The sequence below is a fragment of the Aedes albopictus genome, chromosome 3 (assembly GCF_035046485.1).
Source record: "Aedes albopictus strain Foshan chromosome 3, AalbF5, whole genome shotgun sequence".
Lineage (NCBI taxonomy): Eukaryota > Metazoa > Arthropoda > Insecta > Diptera > Culicidae > Aedes > Aedes albopictus.
The window spans coordinates 149,675,632-149,701,029 of NC_085138.1; the positions used below are offsets into that span (position 1 = coordinate 149,675,632).

The following is a 25,398-nucleotide window of genomic DNA, read 5'->3' on the forward strand; positions in this document are numbered from 1 at the left end:
GTGTACGTCAAGTTCCAAAGTGAAGAATTAATGAAGGCTGAATTGCTGCGATGTCCGACTACGGACATTTTCGCGTACGATGACGGACAAACCACAACGGTTTCGTTTTCTACGGCAAGGGGTGATTTCAAGTACATCCGGATTTTCGGTATTCCCATTGAGGTTTTTTTTGACTAACTGAACAACCTGACTTATGTTTGACAAAGCGTGGCTCAAAATAGCACATGTCAAAAAGTTCGATGGGCCTTATTTTCATTTCGTTCTCTATGATGCCATCATGCTCTGGTCAAAGTTTTAGCAAGTTTAGAAAATACAAAAAACGATGTTTCCCCATATAAACCCCCATACAAACTTCAAACGAGTTTAGCACCGCCCAAATAATAACGGATTGAGCTGATTTTTTTTACCAGAGCATCGTGACGTCATATAAAACGAAGTAAAAAGGGTGCTCATCGAACTTTTTGACATGTGGTTTTTCCATAGAAGCTTGAGGCCACCCTAAAAGATAGACATTTTGCATTTTTATGTTATATTCTTATATGAAGAGCGGAGAGTAGGACTTGTTTTCTACAGGTAGGACAATTTGACGATATTGCGGTATATTGCCAGGGACTAAGAGCAAAACGTGTTTGGCGTAAAGGTTCGTCAGTTTTGAAGCTAGTGCATTATCAGTTGAGGTCTATGAGTCTGAACATTTATAGGGGGGATTTTTATTATTATCGTACAAATTGGTACGAAGGTTCTCAGAACTTAATATTTTTTTCATTGGTAGGGTTCGTAGATGTATAAAGAAAAACAAAGTTGAAAAAAACCTAATTTTCTGGAAAACTCTAGTAGAAAACAAACATTTTCCACAGACACCACCCACTTTAAAAAATCATAGCTTCGTAGACTTATTTTTTTTTTGTGAAATCAGAAGCAAATTTTCTCAGCATTTAAAAAAATACAAAATGAAAATTGTTATAAGCTACTAGCTGTCCCGGCAAACGTCGTACTGCCTGCCTACTGTTTTTTGACATACAGTTCCATAGGGACGTCCCCCGTAAAGTCAACTGTATGGGATTCGTCCGTTCCAGAGACGCCAGAGGTCTCACACCAAGCTAAGAACCTTCCCCGGCCCCAACATTACCCACATACAAAATTTTACACCGATCGGTTCAGTAGTTTCCGAATGCATAAGGATCAGACAGACAGACAGAAATCCATTTATATATATACCCTGGTTTTATATTTTTATCAGAAAATTCAGGAAATTTGGCGTAACATATCAAAAAATCAGAAATGTATGTTGTTTTGTTTTTGAGATATGATTTTTTGAATATAGAGAGTTATATATTTTAGTACTAGCTACTTTAAAATTGCTTGAAATTGCAAATTCGCATAAAACTATGCATAGTATTGCTTTTTAAAGTGATTCCTGGTGGTTTTGGTATCCATAATATTATAAGGAATCAAAATATAATCAAATTAAAAAAAATGTCATGTATGGGAAAATTTGACCTTTTATTTTCAAAAAATCATATCTCAAAAACTAAAAAACATACATCTCTGATCTTTCGATATGTTACGACAAATTTCCTGAATTTTCTGATAAAAATATAAAACCAGGGTACCTCTTTGGTCCCGAAACCATGAAACGTGAAAAAACTAATGTATTTGCATATTTTGTAGTACTCTTTACATTTTAGCCCCTTTAACCTATTTTTCCTGAAAACTACAATTCAATATACTGGAAAAACTTGTAATTAGAAGGCACGAAATGTTGCTAATTGGCAAATTGAGAGATGAAATTTGTGAAAAAAATCGCGTTCTGGTGGGATTCGAACCCACGACTCCGTATTCGCTAGACCGGCGCTTTAACCAACTAAGCCACAGAACAGGTAATGGTTCTGCGGAATAGAAAGCCAAACTGACTCCGAAGCCGCACCATGAACACTCCTATTTCACAAACTCATCTCTCTTTTCGGCTTAGATGCCAATCCACAACACACTCCTGTTTGTGCCCACTACCTACAAGTGCGAGCGAGTTATTTATATGAAGCCGAGACTTACTCTCGCACTCCGCATACCTAGCCACCAGGCAGTTTGTTTTGCTGGTGTCTAATTAGTATGCGTCGAGAGCTCGGCACGGTCGGACGCTCGGACGACCGAACTGCGCCAAGTGACGCAAGCAAGGGTACAATTCAATAGCTTTCAAACAAAAAAAAAAAGAAGTTTAAAATCGGTCAACTGGTTCAAAAGTTACGATTTTTCGAAAAATTTTAGTTTTGAAAAACCTTAATTTTTTGGACCACTCTATATGAAAATTGGTCACCCTAATGACGAAATAAAAAAAAATACGGGTCTTATTATTTCCGAAGAACTACAAGCCCACCAAGTTTCACGACAATCGGAGATGCACTATATCGTTTTTCTATGGAATGGCTGTATATATTTCTAATTCGGCATCAACAGAAATTTAACATTTTTCCTTTGAATTTGCTTGAACTCAATGAAAATTGAAAATTCAGGTAATTTTTAGTTCTGTGTCCAATTTTTAACTCAATCAGTCCATAGACTCCAAAGATATAGACCTCCATAAATGGCTATTTTCTATGGAAATCAGAAAATGTTTACTTTTTTCTTTCTAATACTGTATATGTATATATGATTAAGATTAATGATTAATCGATATTTTTGTGCGATTATGATTAATAATTAAGATTAGTCATTAACGCTTTGTTGTAAATGGAGAACTAAACAATGATTGAACAATATTATTCTTCAGAAAATATTATAACATGTTCGAAATAATATATTGCGCCCAAACCCCAAAATTTTATTCACCAAATTGGGCTTCCGCGCCGCTGACCCAGCGCCAGATTCGGCGACAAAGGGAGCTGTCAAATCTCTTTAATTTTTTTTTCTCATTGAAGTCAATGTTTACATTTGTTCACCGTATCACTAAAAGCAGCACGCAAGATGGCTTTGCTCCTGAAACAAGAAGTTTATCGGAAACACGCCTCAGCGAACACAGTATATCACTGTCTTTACGGATTCTACGTACTCGGATTACCACGGAAATCTCTGGCCACAATATACGGAAAGACATTAGCAACTATATGCAACTGGATCAGGCAATATGAAGCGCACGGTTTTTTCAGCAGGAAAGAACGAGAAAGTGTTTACAAGAAGTTTCCTCTAAAAATGCGTAAGTGGATTGTACAACTCTATGCCGAAGAACCGGTACTGTTCCTGGACGAAGCAAAGGCGAAATTTGAAAAGCAGTTCAACGTGTCCATCAGTGTGGCTTCAATCTGCAGAATATTGCATTCAGAGAACATCTCCTGGAAGTGCATTGAACGAAGAGCGATCCAAATCCGCGAAAGAGATGTTCTAGAGTTCTGTGCAGAGTTATCATCTATCCGATGGGATTTGTACAATTTGGTTTTTATCGATGAAGTATCCTTCGATAGTCGTGGGATGCTTCGTAATCGTGGTTATGCAGCTGTAGGAAAAAGAGTGTTGTATCGCGGTGAGTTCAAACGCAAACCCCGGGTATCCGTTCTATGCTTTCTCTCGGAATGTGGCCTTCTGGAATCATATTACACAGACGGCACTTTCAACAGGAAGAAATTTTTTGACTGTTGTCGAGATTTTGCGATAAACAGTAAGAAAGTCTTCCAACACCCCGGATTTCACTCTGTTTGGATTTGGGACGGAGCACGGATCCACTGTGATCCAAACATAACCCGTTACCTACGCTCTTTGGGAATACACATAATTTACCTGCCGGCTTACTGTCCGTTCTTTAACCCGATTGAAATACTATTTGGATTCGTTAAACAAAAAATGAAAAGAAATTACGTTGAAAATTCGAATGAAAATTTGGTGTTGTTTGTGGGCAAAATATTGGATTCATTCAAATCTTTCAGTGCGACGAACATTTTCCGAAAATGTGGCTACTATGCGGGAGGAGTGTTCGACCCTAACAACGGTTTGCGACAACAGAGAGAAGTATTCGGTTCTAACACAAATGTCCATGGATCGTTCGAACAATAACGCATTCAGAGCAATAAATATGTTTAATTGAAATGTTGTGTTTTATTTTACTCTATTGATTCTAAAATTGACATCGAGCTCAATCATGATCAGTATCCAAGCAGTCATTTACGCCTTCTGCCAATGAGAGACTAAACTCATTCTCCTCAACAGATGCAGACTGTGCTACAACAGTCAACAGTTTTTCGTCCTCCGTAACTTTCTCCACAAGGCTATTGACGATCACCTTCATGTCAGCCATTAGAACGGAAATATTGTCGAAAGTAGCCTGCAGCGTCTTCACTTTTTGGCCATAACCGGCATTCACAGTTTTCGCTACCTGTAGATCTTTCCGCATTGCAGAGAGCTTAGCAGAAGCATTCTCTAGTCCCGGTCGGAACACAGTCAACAAATGATCAGGAGGAGTACCCTTAGCCAAAGCTTCCCTCGCATGCGCCGGTGATGATTGGATGAAGTTAGCCCACATGCTCCAATTAATATCTGCGACGTCCGTGTACCGCCAGGAATGCTCCGATTTCAGCTGATTTTTAAGGAGTTCAGCTTCGCGGGTTGAATGCGCACCAGCTCTATCTTTTTGCACGGGTTGAATGAGCTTGCTATCCGCTTGCATCCACATTTGTAGTGATTGCACAGACAATGAATACGAATGAATTATCATATTCAACTGCTTACCATTCCATTTCATTAGGGCCTCAATAGTCTTCGATTTGTTAAGGCTGTACACTTTTTTGGACTCAGGATCCTGCATCAAGATGTAGTCTTCCATGTCCGTAATATCAGGGGTTACCTTCGGGGACCACTCGACGTCATATTCAAGCTTCGTAGAACCAGATAGTCTACGACTGTTTGAAAAAACCAAGGCTCTGTTACAGAACGAGCTCGCCGCACTCCACATAGATTCGAAAATTTCCTCCACGGTGTCTCCAACAAATTCAAAGGTGTCTCCAACTTCATTTGATCGCTGTCCTTTAAAATCCTTTAGCACAACGGTAGCTTTGAATTGAATCAATCGGTCATCGGCTTCAAGCTTTTCGGCATGCAGCGGATCCTCATCATCGTCATCACTCGGGACGTGGCGCGCTTGTCCTTGAGAATCGTCATGATTTTCCTCGAAGTCCATGTCCAGGTATTCTGCTTCTGGATTGTCGGAGGTGTTTAGGTGCTCGCTTTTCTCATTGCCATCCATCGTTGTGCTGGAAAGAATTCTTTAATTTATATAAGACACGATATTATTAAAATGTTGCTTACCACCAGTGAATATTTTCCCCCAGAAATTCGGAATCAGTTCCGCTTGTTTTTTATTTATGTTGCTTCTTGCTCTTCACTGCACAAGCATCTGACAGTTTGATCGTGCCATGTAGCGAAAACTATATGCCCAACATTGCATTTCAACGTCCCTCTACGTTCGCAGAAGGTATCGCTCGAACTGAATGGCAGCTTATCCAGCGACACTTTTAAAATTTTCAATGCAAAATGCAATATGTATCATATGAACCCCGCACGACTACCTATAGATATTGAATCCTGTATGTACTGTATCATTCCAGGAAAGGAGTTTATAAAAAAAAATAAATATTGATGTAAAACACATGGTTTCGGACCGCATAGAAAGTGATTTCGACGAGCTCATCGATAAATGGACTATTGAAAAGAGCGATGATATGACCGAAACGCAGGCGCTCAAGGAAGAGGCGAAATGGTCGCGATCGTATAAGCATGATAGATCAAAAATGACAGAAAAGTCAAAAAAAAAGTGCGCCAAGCGTCTTTTTGACGCAAATATAATAACCTGCGTAGAGCGAAAAAAAAGAAAAACGATTTTCGAAGAATACCAAAACCTACATGATCTAAACAAGCAGCACAACGTGACCCCAACAATATACGTTGGATTCGTGAAATCGATGCACAATGAAATCCGTGTTGTGGATGTTAAGGACCTCCTCAGCCTTGCGCCGAAGCAGTGGTTATACAATTCAGTCATTGATGCATATTTGACTGCGAAAGGTAAGAGTACTACAAAATAATTGAAAACAATAAATGTAATGTTGTTTTAATTAATTATTCAAAATTTTCAAAATACTTCATTTTGTTTGCAGAAAAGGAAAATAGATGGACAGTCATAGACACTGCCACCAGTGCACTTATGACAGCAGATAAGGTGGTGGACGACAACAGCGTGCAAGCGATGGAGCTGGCATTTGCTAAGGCACTAAAGGGAGCGGAAAAGATGATGCCGGTGTGGACAAAGCACCACTTCATTCTTATAAACATTATCCCTGCGTTAAAATCGATTTATTTTTACAATTCTCTAAAAGGGCTCAATTGCGATTACGTCATGGAACAAATAAGAAAAAACGCAGAGTTTGTTCGGCAGAAGACAGGTAATTTGTTGCTTATACACATATTGCCTTTCTAATTTACTATATTTCCTTCTTACCTTACAGGAAATCTGGACTGTACGATACAGGGTTGGCGGTTCGTAGCAGTAGATTGTCTGCAGCAAGCCAACAGCTATGACTGCGGCATATTTGTGGTACATTTTGCGTTAAATCCAACAAAAACATTCAATCCTAGCGTATTGAGAACCAATATGATGAATGAACTGTTGGGCGCTATCGACATACACATTTGTGCATATTGCGGAAAGAGAGAGGACCTTATTAAATGCACATGTGGGAAATTCAAATGTAATAGTTGCAATATTCGTTTATGCATTATGTGCATTAAATAAATAAGAACACCAACACACGCGATATAAATTTTATTTAATCGATTCACATTTTCTTAACGTGCTTTGGATTTCTATCGGGATTTGCTTCTGTGATTTTTTCAGGGATTCCTGCCGAGCTTCCACCGTAATTCCAATCAGGAGTCTTCCAGATATTCCTCCTCGAATTCCTGTAGAGGATGTTTGAGGGATTTCTTCTTATGTACGAATCCTGAATGATGGTCATGTCCTGAATTTGTTTTGGGAAGGAGCCATATGACCCGAGTCAACGATAAATATGAGTTTTAAGCAAAATGTCGATTTATGATCCTGGAAGCTCAGAGTTACAGATCCGTGGCATAAGTTTCCGACATCAGGACTCACCAGCAGGACTCTAAGGACGAATCCTGTATGATGGTCATGACCTGAATTTGTTTTGGGAAGGAGCCATATGAGCCGAACTATTGACAAATATGATTTCTAAAGAAAATGTTGATTTTTGATCCCGGAAGCTCAGAGTTACAGATCCGTGGCATAAGTTTCCGACATCAGGACTCACCAGCAGGACTCTAAGGACGAATCCTGTATGATGGTCATGTCCTGAATTTGTTTTGGGAAGGAGCCATATGAGCCGAAATTACGACAAATATGATTTCTATAGAAAATGTCGAATTTTGATCCCGGAAGCTCAGAGTTACAGATCCGTGGCATAAGTTTCCGACATCAGGACTCACCAGCAGGACTCTAAGGACGAATCCTGTATGATGGTCATGTCCTGAATTTGTTTTGGGAAGGAGCCATATGAGCCGAACTATTGACAAATATGATTTCTATAGAAAATGTCGATTTTTCATCCCGGAAGCTCAGAGTTACAGATCCGTGGCATAAGTTTCCGACATCAGGACTCACCAGCAGGACTCTAAGGACGAATCCTGTATGATGGTCATGTCCTGAATTTATTTTGGGAAGGAGCCATATGACCCGAAATTACGACAAATATGATTTCTATAGAAAATGTCGATTTTTGATCCCGGAAGCTCAGAGTTACAGATCCGTGGCATAAGTTTCCGACATCAGGACTCATCAGCAGGACTCTAAGGACGAATCCTGTATGATGGTCATGTCCTGAATTTGTTTTGGGAAGGAGCCATATGAGCCGAACTATTGACAAATATGATTTCTATAGAAAATGTCAATTTTTGATCCCGGAAGCTCAGAGTTACAGATCCGTGGCATAAGTTTCCGACATCAGGACTCACCAGCAGGACTCTAAGGACGAATCCTGTATGATGGTCATGTCCTGAATTTGTTTTGGGAAGGAGCCATATGAGCCGAACTATTGACAAATATGATTTCTATAGAAAATGTCGATTTTTCATCCCGGAAGCTCAGAGTTACAGATCCGTGGCATAAGTTTCCGACATCAGGACTAACCAGCAGGACTCTAAGGACGAATCCTGTATGATGGTCATGTCCTGAATTTATTTTGGGAAGGAGCCATATGACCCGAAATTACGACAAATATGATTTCTATAGAAAATGTCGATTTTTGATCCCGGAAGCTCAGAGTTACAGATCCGTGGCATAAGTTTCCGACATCAGGACTCATCAGCAGGACTCTAAGGACGAATCCTGTATGATGGTCATGTCCTGAATTTGTTTTGGGAAGGAGCCATATGAGCCGAACTATTGACAAATATGATTTCTATAGAAAATGTCGATTTTTGATCCCGGAAGCTCAGAGTTACAGATCCGTGGCATAAGTTTCCGACATCAGGACTCACCAGCAGGACTCTAAGGACGAATCCTGTATGATGGTCATGTCCTGAATTTGTTTTGGGAAGGAGCCATATGAGCCGAACTATTGACAAATATGATTTCTATAGAAAATGTCGATTTTTCATCCCGGAAGCTCAGAGTTACAGATCCGTGGCATAAGTTTCCGACATCAGGACTAACCAGCAGGACTCTAAGGACGAATCCTGTATGATGGTCATGTCCTGAATTTATTTTGGGAAGGAGCCATATGACCCGAAATTACGACAAATAAGATTTCTATAGAAAATGTCGATTTTTGATCCCGGAAGCTCAGAGTTACAGATCCGTGGCATAAGTTTCCGACATCAGGACTCATCAGCAGGACTCTAAGGACGAATCCTGTATGATGGTCATGTCCTGAATTTGTTTTGGGAAGGAGCCATATGAGCCGAACTATTGACAAATATGATTTCTATAGAAAATGTCAATTTTTGATCCCGGAAGCTCAGAGTTACAGATCCGTGGCATAAGTTTCCGACATCAGGACTCACCAGCAGGACTCTAAGGACGAATCCTGTATGATGGTCATGTCCTGAATTTGTTTTGGGAAGGAGCCATATGACCCGAAATTACGACAAATATGATTTCTATAGAAAATGTCGATTTATGATCCTGGAAGCTCAGAGTTACAGATCCGTGGCATAAGTTTCCGACATCAGGACTCACCAGCAGGACTCTAAGGACGAATCCTGTATGATGGTCATGTCCTGAATTTGTTTTGGGAAGGAGCCATATGAGCCGAACTATTGACAAATATGATTTCTATAGAAAATGTCGATTTTTGATCCCGGAAGCTCAGAGTTACAGATCCGTGGCAAAAGTTTCCGACATCAGGACTCACCAGCAGGACTCTAAGGACGAATCCTGTATGATGGTCATGTCCTGAATTTGTTTTGGGAAGGAGCCATATGAGCCGAACTATTGACAAATATGATTTCTATAGAAAATGTCGATTTTTCATCCCGGAAGCTCAGAGTTACAGATCCGTGGCATAAGTTTCCGACATCAGGACTCACCAGCAGGACTCTAAGGACGAATCCTGTATGATGGTCATGTCCTGAATTTGTTTTGGGAAGGAGCCATATGACTCGAATTAACTACAAATATGATTTCTATAAATAATGACGAGTTTTGATCCCAGAAGCTCAAAGTTACAGATCCGTGGCATAAGTTTCCGACATCAGGACTCACCAGCAGGACTCTAAGGACGAACCCTGTATGATGGTCATGTCCTGAATTTGTTTTGGGAAGGAGCCATATGAGCCGAACTATTGACAAATATGATTTCTATAGAAAATGTCAATTTTTGATCCCGGAAGCTCAGAGTTACAGATCCGTGGCATAAGTTTCCGACATCAGGACTCACCAGCAGGACTCTAAGGACGAATCCTGTATGATGGTCATGTCCTGAATTTGTTTTGGGAAGGAGCCATATGACCCGAAATTACGACAAATATGATTTCTATAGAAAATGTCGATTTATGATCCTGGAAGCTCAGAGTTACAGATCCGTGGCATAAGTTTCCGACATCAGGACTCACCAGCAGGACTCTAAGGACGAATCCTGTATGATGGTCATGTCCTGAATTTGTTTTGGGAAGGAGCCATATGAGCCGAACTATTGACAAATATGATTTCTATAGAAAATGTCGATTTTTGATCCCGGAAGCTCAGAGTTACAGATCCGTGGCATAAGTTTCCGACATCAGGACTCACCAGCAGGACTCTAAGGACGAATCCTGTATGATGGTCATGTCCTGAATTTGTTTTGGGAAGGAGCCATATGAGCCGAACTATTGACAAATATGATTTCTATAGAAAATGTCGATTTTTCATCCCGGAAGCTCAGAGTTACAGATCCGTGGCATAAGTTTCCGACATCAGGACTAACCAGCAGGACTCTAAGGACGAATCCTGTATGATGGTCATGTCCTGAATTTATTTTGGGAAGGAGCCATATGACCCGAAATTACGACAAATATGATTTCTATAGAAAATGTCGATTTTTGATCCCGGAAGCTCAGAGTTACAGATCCGTGGCATAAGTTTCCGACATCAGGACTCACCAGCAGGACTCTAAGGACGAATCCTGTATGATGGTCATGTCCTGAATTTGTTTTGGGAAGGAGCCATATGAGCCGAACTATTGACAAATATGATTTCTAAAGAAAATGTTGATTTTTGATCCCGGAAGCTCAGAGTTACAGATCCGTGGCATAAGTTTCCGACATCAGGACTCACCAGCAGGACTCTAAGGATGAATCCTGTATGATGGTCATGTCCTGAATTTGTTTTGGGAAGGAGCCATATGAGCCGAAATTACGACAAATATGATTTCTATAGAAAATGTCGATTTTTGATCCTGGAAGCTCAGAGTTACAGATCCGTGGCATAAGTTTCCGACATCAGGACTCACCAGCAGGACTCTAAGGACGAATACTGTATGATGGTCATGTCCTGAATTTGTTTTGGGAAGGAGCCATATGAGCCGAACTATTGACAAATATGATTTCTATAGAAAATGTCGATTTTTCATCCCGGAAGCTCAGAGTTACAGATCCGTGGCATAAGTTTCCGACATCAGGACTAACCAGCAGGACTCTAAGGACGAATCCTGTATGATGGTCATGTCCTGAATTTATTTTGGGAAGGAGCCATATGACCCGAAATTACGACAAATATGATTTCTATAGAAAATGTCGATTTTTGATCCCGGAAGCTCAGAGTTACAGATCCGTGGCATAAGTTTCCGACATCAGGACTCATCAGCAGGACTCTAAGGACGAATCCTGTATGATGGTCATGTCCTGAATTTGTTTTGGGAAGGAGCCATATGAGCCGAACTATTGACAAATATGATTTCTATAGAAAATGTCAATTTTTGATCCCGGAAGCTCAGAGTTACAGATCCGTGGCATAAGTTTCCGACATCAGGACTCACCAGCAGGACTCTAAGGACGAATCCTGTATGATGGTCATGTCCTGAATTTGTTTTGGGAAGGAGCCATATGACCCGAAATTACGACAAATATGATTTCTATAGAAAATGTCGATTTATGATCCTGGAAGCTCAGAGTTACAGATCCGTGGCATAAGTTTCCGACATCAGGACTCACCAGCAGGACTCTAAGGACGAATCCTGTATGATGGTCATGTCCTGAATTTGTTTTGGGAAGGAGCCATATGAGCCGAACTATTGACAAATATGATTTCTATAGAAAATGTCGATTTTTGATCCCGGAAGCTCAGAGTTACAGATCCGTGGCAAAAGTTTCCGACATCAGGACTCACCAGCAGGACTCTAAGGACGAATCCTGTATGATGGTCATGTCCTGAATTTGTTTTGGGAAGGAGCCATATGAGCCGAACTATTGACAAATATGATTTCTATAGAAAATGTCGATTTTTCATCCCGGAAGCTCAGAGTTACAGATCCGTGGCATAAGTTTCCGACATCAGGACTCACCAGCAGGACTCTAAGGACGAATCCTGTATGATGGTCATGTCCTGAATTTGTTTTGGGAAGGAGCCATATGACTCGAATTAACTACAAATATGATTTCTATAAATAATGACGAGTTTTGATCCCAGAAGCTCAAAGTTACAGATCCGTGGCATAAGTTTCCGACATCAGGACTCACCAGCAGGACTCTAAGGACGAACCCTGTATGATGGTCATGTCCTGAATTTGTTTTGGGAAGGAGCCATATGAGCCGAACTATTGACAAATATGATTTCTATAGAAAATGTCAATTTTTGATCCCGGAAGCTCAGAGTTACAGATCCGTGGCATAAGTTTCCGACATCAGGACTCACCAGCAGGACTCTAAGGACGAATCCTGTATGATGGTCATGTCCTGAATTTGTTTTGGGAAGGAGCCATATGACCCGAAATTACGACAAATATGATTTCTATAGAAAATGTCGATTTATGATCCTGGAAGCTCAGAGTTACAGATCCGTGGCATAAGTTTCCGACATCAGGACTCACCAGCAGGACTCTAAGGACGAATCCTGTATGATGGTCATGTCCTGAATTTGTTTTGGGAAGGAGCCATATGAGCCGAACTATTGACAAATATGATTTCTATAGAAAATGTCGATTTTTGATCCCGGAAGCTCAGAGTTACAGATCCGTGGCATAAGTTTCCGACATCAGGACTCACCAGCAGGACTCTAAGGACGAATCCTGTATGATGGTCATGTCCTGAATTTGTTTTGGGAAGGAGCCATATGAGCCGAACTATTGACAAATATGATTTCTATAGAAAATGTCGATTTTTCATCCCGGAAGCTCAGAGTTACAGATCCGTGGCATAAGTTTCCGACATCAGGACTAACCAGCAGGACTCTAAGGACGAATCCTGTATGATGGTCATGTCCTGAATTTATTTTGGGAAGGAGCCATATGACCCGAAATTACGACAAATATGATTTCTATAGAAAATGTCGATTTTTGATCCCGGAAGCTCAGAGTTACAGATCCGTGGCATAAGTTTCCGACATCAGGACTCACCAGCAGGACTCTAAGGACGAATCCTGTATGATGGTCATGTCCTGAATTTGTTTTGGGAAGGAGCCATATGAGCCGAACTATTGACAAATATGATTTCTAAAGAAAATGTTGATTTTTGATCCCGGAAGCTCAGAGTTACAGATCCGTGGCATAAGTTTCCGACATCAGGACTCACCAGCAGGACTCTAAGGATGAATCCTGTATGATGGTCATGTCCTGAATTTGTTTTGGGAAGGAGCCATATGAGCCGAAATTACGACAAATATGATTTCTATAGAAAATGTCGATTTTTGATCCTGGAAGCTCAGAGTTACAGATCCGTGGCATAAGTTTCCGACATCAGGACTCACCAGCAGGACTCTAAGGACGAATCCTGTATGATGGTCATGTCCTGAATTTGTTTTGGGAAGGAGCCATATGAGCCGAACTATTGACAAATATGATTTCTATAGAAAATGTCGATTTTTCATCCCGGAAGCTCAGAGTTACAGATCCGTGGCATAAGTTTCCGACATCAGGACTAACCAGCAGGACTCTAAGGACGAATCCTGTATGATGGTCATGTCCTGAATTTATTTTGGGAAGGAGCCATATGACCCGAAATTACGACAAATATGATTTCTATAGAAAATGTCGATTTTTGATCCTGGAAGCTCAGAGTTACAGATCCGTGGCATAAGTTTCCGACATCAGGACTCACCAGCAGGACTCTAAGGACGAATCCTGTATGATGGTCATGTCCTGAATTTGTTTTAGAGAGGAGCCATATGACCCGAGTCAACGATGAATGTGATTTATATAGAAAATGTCGATTTTTGATCCTGGAAGCTCGGATTTACAGATCCGTGGCATCAGTTTCCAACATCAGGACTCGTCAGCAGGACTCTAAGGACGAATCCTGTATGATGGTCATGTCCTGAATTTATTTTGGGAAGGAGCCATATGACCCGAAATTACGACATATATTATTTATATAGAAAATGTCGATTTTTGATCCTGGAAGCTCGGATTTACAGATCCGTGGCATCAGTTTCCAACATCAGGACTCGTCAGCAGGACTCTAAGGACGAATCCTGTATGATGGTCATGTCCTGAATTTATTTTGGGAAGGAGCCATATGACCCGAAATTACGACATATATTATTTATATATAAAATGTCGATTTTTGATCCCGGAAGCTCTGAGTTACAGATCCGTGGCATAAGTTTCCGACATCAGGACTCACCAGCAGGACTCTAAGGACGAATCCTGTATGATGGTCATGTCCTGAATTTGTTTTGGGAAGGAGCCATATGAGCCGAAATTACGACAAATATGATTTCTATAGAAAATGTCGATTTTTGATCCTGGAAGCTCAGAGTTACAGATCCGTGGCATAAGTTTCCGACATCAGGACTCACCAGCAGGACTCTAAGGACGAATCCTGTATGATGATCATGTCCTGAATTTGTTTTGGGAAGGAGCCATATGAGCCGAAATTACGACAAATATGATTTCTATAGAAAATGTCGATTTTTGATCCTGGAAGCTCAGAGTTACAGATCCGTGGCATAAGTTTCCGACATCAGGACTCACCAGCAGGACTCTAAGGATGAATCCTGTATGATGGTCATGACCTGAATTTGTTTTGGGAAGGAGCCATATGAGCCAAAATTACGACAAATATGATTTCTATAGAAAATGTCGATTTTTGATCCCGGAAGCTCAGAGTTACAGATCCGTGGCATAAGTTTCCGACATCAGGAATCACCAGCAGGACTCTAAGGACGAATCCTGTATGATGGTCATGTCCTGAATTTGTTTTGGGAAGGAGCCATATGAGCCGAAATTACGACAAATATGATTTCTATAGAAAATGTCGATTTTTGATCCTGGAAGCTCAGAGTTACAGATCCGTGGCATAAGTTTCCGACATCAGGACTCACCAGCAGGACTCTAAGGACGAACCCTGTATGATGGTCATGTCCTGAATTTGGTTTTGGAAGGGGCCATATGACGCGAAATTACGACAAATATTTTTTAAATACAGAATGTTGATTTTTAATGCTGGAAGCTTAGAGTTACAGATCCGTTGTATGAGTTTTTGCTTTCAGGAAACGGGCTTATTGTTTGAATTTTGTATTTAGTATGTCTGTATTTATCACAAAGTAATCTGCATTGAAATTGCAGTATTGCAAAAAAAAATGCATTGATTGATCTGCCGGATCGTTCAAATCCACCTAATACCCCTAAATGTATACCTACCTGATACATTGCTTGGAGGATAACTAATCGTACTAAAAAGTAATTCACTGTTTTCTGCTTATACTCCTGAATATATGCAATCTGAGTATATTCCTGGAGGATGGCTTGGGAAGATAACTAATCGTACTAAAAAAATAGCACAATATTCATGGAGGATGGAACTTGGAGGATAACAAAACCTCGCTCTTTTCTTCTCGCGCGAGCGATGAAGGTTAATAGAGTCGTCCCGCAAAGGGCATTTAAATTTATTGATTCACCTCATCAGTGATTGATGTTGGTCGAAGATGATAATGACCGTTATGGAAAAATTAGTTCAAAATGAAATTCTTTCATTTTGAAAGAGGAACGATGGGGTAATGTAACCGTTCGGTTCCAATTTGAACTTGAAGGCTCCACCTCAAGTAACTTTTCCCGAAATAAGACCTTTTCATAAGGCAATCAAGAACAGTCACGCTCACTGGTCGAGGAATCGCGAGTGAGTGCGTGTTCGTCATTGATGCCATGCCAGGCCAGATAAGATGCGAGAGAGTTCGAGCAGTTTGAGCTCGGGCAAAAAACTAGCACAGCCCTGTTGTTATCTTGCTCGTTCACAGAGGGTGCTGCTTGCAACAGGATGGGCAAGCATAAAATGATAGCATAGAGGCCATTCCGCCTTCTTATGTTGAATGGCATTATATAAAAGAATTGGTTGAATGCCAAAAATCCCTCTTTTTGTGCCAATTGTGATCCTTGTAAGAAGTAGTAGTGCGCGCGCGTGTAAATAGTAAATGTAAAAATGTTAAAACTGTATGTTTCTTTATTGGTGAAGTCTCTTAAAATTTTGTGTTGTTTCTTTTCTTAAATGTAGGATTTGTTAAAAGTTACGTGTAAAAATGTTAGTAAACGTTAGATGCAAATTTGTTCGATAAAAATCTGTTAGTACGGTTAGTAGTGTTAGTGTCTAAAATGGAACTTAAAACTAATGTTATATAATTAAATTGTAGTAACATGCAAGGAAAAAGTGCTACAAACAAACGATTACAACAAACGAGTGAAACAAGATTATAACGATTATAAGAAAAAGGTAAATACAGTGAACAGTAATAGTTTGAGGTTAGGTGTGACGTTGCAGGGTGTTAATGAACGGTGTTCAGGTCCACGTCAAGGGACCTTTTTCTTTCCTATCTTTTATCAAGATCGTCGTTAGGGCAGTGCCGTGGGCGGTTCCCGGAGAAGATCGAGTGAGTGAACGTGACTCCGGCAACCCTGATCCCGACGATATGGCAGGTGGATAGTTTGTGCCCCGGTGCGGTGCCATTCCGCCATTGTCTCCGACCACGGAGAGTAGCTCCATCGCCATCGCCTGTCAAGATTCCGGCCACCTTCGAACGGCCGAACACCAGGAACGCCCCCCCCCCCTACGAACGCCACCAACCCCACTCCGGATCCGTGAGAAAATCCTACAAAGCATGCAAGTAAGACACCCCAAATTGTGACGTCACGAATATATTGTAAGATTGAAATTGCCTCAGGTGTAGCCTAACAGTAGAAAGAAAGAGCAGCCCTGGGTTTATAAGGCCTTTCACCAATCTTCAATTGTTGCGTTTCTCCGGGTTCACAACGGAACCGTCAAGCCTCGTCTTGCTTGGATCACAGTTGTAGTTTGTTTGCCCCCCCCCCCCCATTATATGTTTGCCTATCCTATACATTCAGCACTTTTTGTGGAGAGTCTTCCTAAACTCTGCTCCTGCTCGAATGAATCATCCTCTGCCTGAGTATTGGGTCAATGAAATACCGTAAACGACCCTGTAGATCCTTATCCCGCTGAGCAAGCTAGTTTCAAAGTACCTATGTATGACCTCCATCCAGTTATTGTTGAATTTCTGCTGTTGTATGCCAGTGAAACCAGGTGTGCATCACTGGATTATTCTTAACGGCTGCTGCAGGTCTTCATCAACAGATGTCTGTGGTTTATGATATGATGGCCTCACACGTAGATCTCCAACGCTGAGCTTCACCGTCCATGCCACTTGAAACCGAAAGCGATAGGCATTCAGAGGTAAAGGTCGGCCATATAGGGTAGGTAATCAAACTTTGAACCATATTGCGGCTTTCTGAAGCAGTGCAAATTTGAAGTGATTTTTTCTCCCACATGGAAATAATTTACTACGGCAAAATCGTATGTACATGAAAGCCACGGGTATAAGCTTTCTGTTAAATGGTAAAACGTTTGTATTTGCACCGAATTTCATTGAAATATTCGATTTTTCATCAACAATGATTTTAATCTTAATTTGAACCATCGTAATCATAATTTGAACCAATTTTAATCTTAATTTGAACTACTGGCGGCAGCAGCTCGAGCAACTCACAAAACAGCCAATTCCATGCTAAACAATTTAAAATCACATGAATCTGTTAATTCGCATACCTATTTTTCATTAGGCAGTGGAATCTCACCTCAGAATGTTCGAAATTCTTTAGGAATTTGGAAACTAAATTTGGAATTTTTCATCCCCCAAGAGTAAACAAAGCAACCACTAGCGCAATCTACAGGCCAACACTAGAAGCTCACCCCCGTTTACTAGTTCAAATTTAGATTACAAATGGTTCAACTTTAGATAACATTCTCCAAGTAAGAATCACTTAAATTTGATAATTTTATGACAAATAATGCGGAATATTATTCGGTTGGTCGATTCTACGATAAATAAGCTTTCATTTGACGTATTCACTTATTGCGTGTGATGCAATGCATGAGCTGTACGGGTGCACCGAAAATGGGCTTTCTCTGGGGGGAAATAGGTGAAATCACAGTGATTTTTCAAATGCCTGTTTTCCATGACAAAAACGCTTTTTTCAATGCTTTTAAAGTCCATGTTATCAGGTTATATTACGGAAAGCTGTTTAACATCTTTTTCGGGACAATATTTGCCTTAAAAGTACGTCGTTTTAATGAATTTCGAAATGGTTCAAATTAAGATTACAATTTGACTAGTTCAAAGTTTGATTTCTTACCCTAAACAATACACAATAACAAATAGTCCATTTCTGTCATCATAATTAAAATGATAAACCCAATTTTATTTATACAATTTCGTTTTATTGTTTAAACACGTCTGAAGGAATAAGTTATCACTTCGATTTAAATACAAAATCAACTACGGTTTGTGGCACTCAGAACGTTGCCTATTCATTGTACAGATCATCGGTTAACGAAAACCGTCAGGTCAGAAGAGGTACGCGGTTAAAATTCTCAATGAGAGCGACGAACGATAAAACAAACACTGAAATATGAGATTCCTTTCCACAGCCAGGAGGAAAGCTAACCACATTACGGTTCTATGATTCCTGCTCGGTAGATTCTTCGGGTTGTCCTTTTGATATTCTAGTCTTAAAAGCTATTTGTTAAAAAAATCCTAACTAAGTGTTCACTCCCCGTGAACTTGTCCCTCCCCCGGTCCGCCTACAGTCTACTGCTCTCGGATGGCCTCACGTTCACGATGTTGTGTCCGTTGGTCTTCGGTCCTCCGATGCCGTTGATGAAGTCGTCCGGCTGGAAGGTGTTGTTCTCGTGGCCCATCTCCACCTGGTTCCGGTGCTCGTCACTGGCCACCGCCGGTTCCGGCTTTGGTCCGTCCATGAAGAACATCGTGATGAAGAACAGAACGGTACTGATACCGTAGAAACCGGCATAGAAGAACATAACGGAGCCACGGTAGCCAATGGCCTTGGCCAGCGGATCGACTAGGATGGGCAGGTTGCCTCCGATGTTGTTCATCACGAACAGGAACACTCCGATGGTGGTGGAACGGACCTGAAGCGGGACGATTTCCACCAGGACGGCGAACACGATTCCGAACCACATTTCGGCTGGATGGAAGAAGAAACGTTGAAAAGATGTTTCAAATGTCTTTTTGGGTTAATACTACACTTACCGAAGAAGTAGCTAATTCCAAGGGTGATCATCGCCCAAAGCGGTTCGTAGTAGACGGATCCGAAGGCAAACGGAGTAGCAATCAGTTGACTGATGGCCAAACAAGCCACCCGAGACCGGATACCCATCTTGGCCACGAACTTGTCCGAAACGATTCCTCCGATCACCACACCGATGCTTCCGATTCCGATCGTCACAGCAAACAGCCACCAGCCGAGGTCCACATCCGGGAAGTAGATATTGTAGTACAAATCGGCATTGTAGGCGAAGGTCATTCCACCGCAGTGACGAATCGAGGCCGCAATCATCAACAGAATGACACGTGGCTGCATCAGAGCTTTGACCAGCGAGACCTTTCCCTTGCCGGACGCTTCTTCGCCGATGCTCTTGCGTTCCGGTTCCTTCAGCGTGGTTCCCGTAAGGATGGCCATGATCAGTGCCAACACTCCAGTTCCGAAATAGCAAATTCGCCAGCCCTGGCCCCAAATATCCAGCTTGGTGATGTACCGTCCGACGGGGAACGCAATTCCGTACCCGCCGTAGATTCCCCAGTTGAAAATGGCCATCACCAGCGCCCGCTTGCTTTCGGGGAAGATATCCGACATGATACCGGTGGCCAGTGGGTTACATCCGGCTTCACCAGCGGCCATAACCATACGCAGCAGAATCAACTGCCAGTATTCTTTGACGGTCCCCTGGAACACGATGGCGACGGCGAAGACCAGTGTACAGATGGAGAGCATGCGAACCCGGTTGAACCGATCGGCGGCAAAACCGAGTACCACGCCCATCACGGTGAACACGGCAATGAAGCTTGGGCCGGCCAGCAGCTGGTACTCCAGCCCCAAACCGTTGTAGTTCCACTCGCAGTAGACGGTTCCGTTCACGTGCTGACCGTGGCATCTGTGGATGGAGAAAGGGAAATTTGAAATTGGTGAATCTTTGTTTTTTTTTTTATAAAAAAAATCTTTGAATAAATCAAATATTTTATGTGGAAGAAATCATTGATAAACTTTGACCAACTATTGTCGATAATTTCTGATCAAACGGTTTCGAAACGGTTCCCAGTGGAAAGAGACGTAAGAAAGAGGGTTCAGGACCGACCCTCTTATAGCCTTGAAACCGGGTTGCGAAAGCGAAGCTGTTACCGGACAGAGTGAACCCTATGGCTAGCACCTATGGCGCCATCTGGAAACTCGCTTGTTGTACTACATTGAAACGCGCACGGGTTGAGATCAAGGTGATCCAAGATCCAACTTCTTACGAACAGGTACAACCCATGTGGTAAGAAACTATGGCGGAGCAGTCCGGCCTACCCCGCAACTATCTCGGGGGTAAGTATAAATGGTATATCAAGCCTCACACTAACGTCAGAATCCATGGCGTTGGACTGGCAGTAAGGGAGGATATTCTGCATAAGGTGGTGCGATTGTAGACTGATCTGAAAGCCATCGCGGTAACCATTAAGTGCCCTTTGGTGCTCACCGTGACAATGACCCCAATGAATAAAGTTGCACTAGAACGTCAGACGTATGCTGTCAGACAGCTGTTTGCACCTTACCTGATTGTGGGTGACCTAAACGTGCATCATGGAGTAGACGTAATAGTTGAGCGATTACGTCAACGACTAGGTAGTTCGGTACAGACTGAGGAAAGATCGACTATACTGGATCCACTGGGGTTCAGGTATCAGTAGGTCGGCTCCAGAGACACCACTGGGGTTCAGTCAGTGGTGAATCTCTTCATTGCTTCTTGGAATGTCGTTATTCGGATTACATGGCAAGTAGACGACAATCTTTATGGTTGTGACCACTTCCCTGCAAAACGGTGAGTCGATAAGGAGAGCGTCCAACATAGCTCTGGTCCTCACAAGTTCCTACCTCATGCTTCCACGGGTCAAGCGAAGACAATGACCGCCAGCTAAGAGTTGTGTGCTTAGCTGATAGTGCAGCCTGGGCACTGTTGTCTTTCTGACTTCAGACGACCCGAGCGTCTGTTCACCAAGGAGGTGCGGCTCAAACAGCGTCCTGTTCTGGCATCCAGCGGCTGAGTAAGAAATGCTGCATCACGCCCAGCTAGATCCAAGGTGGTAGCCCCATCAGCGTGATCGTCCCAGTGTTGGTTGGGACGCTAAACAGAACTGGCACGATGGCCCTCCGGCGAGACAGGAGTGTTGGGGTAGGCCCAATAAGCCACCCGTAAAAATCCCCATTGCGAATAACATAGGAGAAAATACGACTCGATACAATCGGCAAAGACCCACGCGACGAAATAAGGACTACGATTGGAAACTTGGAACATGCATTCACTGGAATTGCAAGTCACTAGGTTTCGCAGGATGTGACAGGATAATCTACGACGAACTACATCCCCGCAACTTCGACATCGCGGCGTTGCAGGAACTTTGTTGGACTGGACAGAAAGTGTGGAAAAGCGGGCATCGCGCGGCTACCTTCTACCAAAGCTGTGGAACCACCAATGAACTGGGAACAGGATTTATAGTGTTGGGCAAGATGCGACAACGTCTGGTCGGGTGGTAGCCGATCAACGCAAGGATGTGTATGTTGAGAGTTAAGGGCCGTTTCTTCAACTACAGCATCCTCAACGTCCACTGCCCACACGAAGGGAGACCTGATGACGAGAAAGAAGCGTTCTACGCGCAGTTAGAGCAATCGTACGATGGTTGCTCGCCGCGTGACGTGAAAATCGTTATCGGCGACATGAACGCGCAGGTAGGAAGGGAGGAAACAGCCTGCACGGCCAGCGATACGTAAACTTTGCAGCCTCCTGTGGTGTGGTAGTCCGAAGCACCTTCTTCCCCCGCAAATAATATTTACAAAGCCACCTGGAGATCACCCGAGCATCAAATAGAAAACCAAATCGACCACGTTCTAATCGACGGTAAATTCTTCGCGGATATAACCAATGTCCGCACATACCGCAGTGTGAATATAGATTCGGATCACTATTTAGTCACTGTATGCATGCGCAAAACTTTCGACGGTTATTACTGACGACGATACGACCAGGCGGAGTAGCACAGCAGAATCAGCGAAGCGGCAGTTCGGATTTGCACGGGAAATAAAACACGCGAGCTAACTGGTAAACGTTATAATTCGGGAGAGAAAAAGATAATTACAACCGAACGCGGGAAATGTGCTTTTGGAATGAGGGACAAATGTCAAACGTACCTGGGGGTACACAAATGCTTTTCTTGTAGTGGTACTCACGGGGGGTGCTCGAATGCACCGCAGGGTTGCCAGGAGGTAATCATCGTTCCTCAACACTCCTCCTCGATGAGCAGCCTCCGCGATCTCCGGATGCAGTCCGGAACTCCGTTACACCAAACCCAACATCTCGCGGAAGCGGTCGTGCTTCAGCGGTCCGAGTGGCTTGGTCAATATATCGGCTGCCATTCGATCCGTCGGGCAGTACTCGAGCGCTATCTGCCCCGTCGAACACAGCTCCTGAACAAACTTCTGCCTTGTGTCTATGTGCTTAGACCTTCTGTTGATGCGTTCCGTCCTAACGAACGCAATGCAACCTTGGTTGTCTTCACGGATCGTCGTAGCCTTGTCCTGTTGTTCGCCGAAATCTGCCAATAGTTGCCTCAGCCAGATCGCTTCCTGACAGGCCTCGCTGAGGGCAACATATTCCGCCTCCATAGACGAAAGAGTTACGCTGGCTTGCCCTCGACTTGTCCACGAAATCGTTCCGCCGCAAAACATGAACGCAAATCCGGAGGTCGACCTGCGGCTGGTCACGTCGCCGGCCCAGTCGGCGTCCGAATAACCTTCTAGCTTCTGATCTTCGCCGCCTAAACGTAGACTGTAGTCGATTGTGCCCTTGAGATACCTCAAGACTCTCTTCGCCGCTACCCAATCTCGCTCCGTGGGTGCCGCAAATTTTCGCCCTAGAACGGCCGCGCTGTTGGCTATGTCCGGGCGAGCCACTACAGCGAGGTAGAGCAGACTTCCGACGACACTTCGGTATTTGGTAGCATCCTGAAGCAACTCGCTGTCATCTTCACCTTTGATGTAATCCGGATCCATCGGCGCTTTCGCCGGCTTCGCCTCGCTCATACCGTGTTCTTCGAGTAGTTGATTGATGTAGTTCTGCAGCCGAATGGTGTACGCTTCTTCTTCACGGCGGACCTCCATGCCGAGGAAATGGCGAACATCCCCCAGGCAGGTAACTTCGAAGTCCTTCTTCAGCCCAGCCGTAACCGCATCCAGTTCTTTGGAGCTTGCCGACGCCAGTAACATGTCGTCAACGTACACGAGTAGAAATACTGTCTCGCTTCCACGGCCCCGCACGTACAGGCAGGGGTCAGCCGATGATTGCTTGAACTGCAGCTTGGTCAGCACATCATGGAGACGCTTGTGCCAGCACCGCGCGGACTGACGCAGTCCGTAGATGCTCCTCTTGAGTTTGCAGACGTAGTCTTCTTTGCCGGGAACAGCATACCCAGGCGGCTGGCGCATGTACAGCTCTTCCTCCAAGATGCCGTACAAGTATGCCGTCTTAATGTCCAGGTGTCTTATCGCCATCTTCCGCTTGGATGCAACGGACAGAAGTGTACGGAACGTTGCATGTCGAGTGACCGGTGCGAACACATCTTCAAAATCCTCGCCAAGCTTCTGGGAGAATCCTTGGGCCACGACTCTAGCCTTATGCTTCGCGATGTTGCCTTCCTCGTCACGCTTCAGCTTATACACCCACCGCGATCCAACGATCTTCCGCCCTTTCGGTGGTGGGACGAGTTCCCATGTCTGGTTCCGCTTGTGGGACTCAAGCTCGTCCTCCATCGCGTCCCGCCATTCCTTGATCCGCAGCGCTTCCTTCACGTTGATTGGTTCCTCCGATGCACACGCCACGTTGCCAGCAGCGTAATCGAGAACGTACTCATCAAGCTTCCGTGGTGGCCTACCACGCGTTTGGCGCTGCGATCGACGAACAGGTTCCGCCTGTGCAGGCTCTTCATCGTCGTCCTCGGACCCTTCTTCCGGAATAAGCTTCTCTTCTTCTTCTTCAAGCTTCAGTGGATCAATCTCCTCCTCAACGGATGCTCTCTGCTGTCCGCTGGCTTCAGCCTTCAACGGGATGTCGACCGACGAAGTACCGTTCGCCAACTCTACGAAGCGCGCGTCGCGACTGACGGTGATGAGGTCAGTCTCGCAGTCCACAAACCGGTAGGCTTTGTGACTCATCGAATAGCCCACAAAACGGAGCTTCTTCGACTTGCTGTCCAGCTTGCCGCGCTTCTGATCCGGAACGTGAACGTAGGCCTCTGTGCCGAAAATACGAAGGTGAGCCAAATCCGGCTTGCGACCCCACCAGATCTCATAGGGAGTTTTGGGAACACTTCTCGATGGCAAACGGTTTTGCAAGTAGGTAGCGGTCAGTACCGCCTCTCCCCAGTAGCGCCGATCCATGCCGGAGTCGATGAGCATACATGTGGCCATTTCCGTGATGGACCGATTCTTACGCTCGGCCACACCGTTCTGCTGGGGAGTGTACGGTGTCGTGAGTTGCGCCATGATCCCTTCGGCACGGTAGAAGCTCTTCAAATCGTTGTTGCAAAATTCGCCCCCTCCATCGGAACGAATGGCTCCAGGCTTCCTGCCGAACATGTTCTCCGTCCATCGAACGTAATCCTTTATCTGCTCCGCTGCCTCCGACTTGTGCTTCAGCAAGTAAGTCACCGTGAAGCGACTATAATCGTCGATCAAGTGGAGCACGTACCGATTTCCACTCGGGGTCGTGGTTTTCATCGGCCCACACAAATCAGTGTGAACGATGTCGAGGATACGCTTCGATTTACGCTCAGCCACCGGGGGAAATGGCTGCCTAGCGGACTTCCCCTCGAGGCAACATTCACAAATAAGACGCATGCCACAATCACCTACCTTGACACCTGTAGCTAGGTTTTCTTTGAAGAGCCGTTCCGTCGCTGCCCAGTCCCTGTGACCGAAGCGCCGGTGCCACTGGTGCTGGCAGTTTTCTCGGTGTTCACCAGCGGCAGCCTTGTTGGAAACCTCCGCCGTCCGAAGGTAGTACAAACCTCCGTAGCGGTAGCCGGTCGCCACGACGTCTCCTCCTGCATCAGCAATCCGACAGCCTTCACCATCGAAATTCACAGCGAGCTTCTTTTCT

General features: G+C 43.7%; 3 protein-coding genes across 3 annotated transcripts in view; 1 reads left to right on the plus strand and 2 right to left on the minus strand.

Annotated features, from left to right (window-relative positions):
* Window positions 1–2,797: 2,797 nt before the first annotated feature.
* On the plus strand, window positions 2,798–4,056 carry LOC134291350 (uncharacterized). The gene has a single exon (XM_062858983.1). The coding sequence runs from the start codon at window positions 2,962–2,964 to the stop codon at window positions 4,039–4,041; it is 1,080 nt and encodes a 359-aa protein (XP_062714967.1). The 5' UTR covers window positions 2,798–2,961; the 3' UTR covers window positions 4,042–4,056.
* Window positions 4,057–4,120: 64 nt separating this feature from the next.
* On the minus strand, window positions 4,121–5,332 carry LOC115264433 (uncharacterized). The gene is made up of 2 exons (XM_029868105.2): window positions 5,290–5,332; window positions 4,121–5,234 (listed from the first exon to the last, which is right to left on the minus strand). The coding sequence occupies exon 2, from the start codon at window positions 5,225–5,227 to the stop codon at window positions 4,121–4,123; it is 1,107 nt and encodes a 368-aa protein (XP_029723965.1). The 5' UTR covers window positions 5,228–5,234; window positions 5,290–5,332.
* Window positions 5,333–18,168: 12,836 nt separating this feature from the next.
* The window catches only part of LOC109424014 (putative metabolite transport protein HI_1104), a 61,656-nt gene continuing 54,426 nt past the window's right edge, over window positions 18,169–25,398 (minus strand). Inside the window, exons 3-4 of the mRNA XM_029871905.2 lie at window positions 19,244–20,145; window positions 18,169–19,178 (exon numbers count right to left, since the gene is read on the minus strand). Coding sequence (XP_029727765.2) covers window positions 18,772–19,178; window positions 19,244–20,145 — 1,309 coding nt within the window. The 3' untranslated portion in view covers window positions 18,169–18,771. The remainder of the gene's footprint in view (window positions 19,179–19,243; window positions 20,146–25,398) is intronic.

What these genes read in the sequence shown, in the direction of transcription:
- LOC134291350 (XM_062858983.1), top strand. Translation starts at nt 2,962, where the DNA reads ATGGCTTTGCTCCTGAAACAAGAAGTTTATCGGAAACACGCCTCAGCG.
- LOC115264433 (XM_029868105.2), bottom strand. Translation starts at nt 5,227, where the DNA reads ATGGATGGCAATGAGAAAAGCGAGCACCTAAACACCTCCGACAATCCA.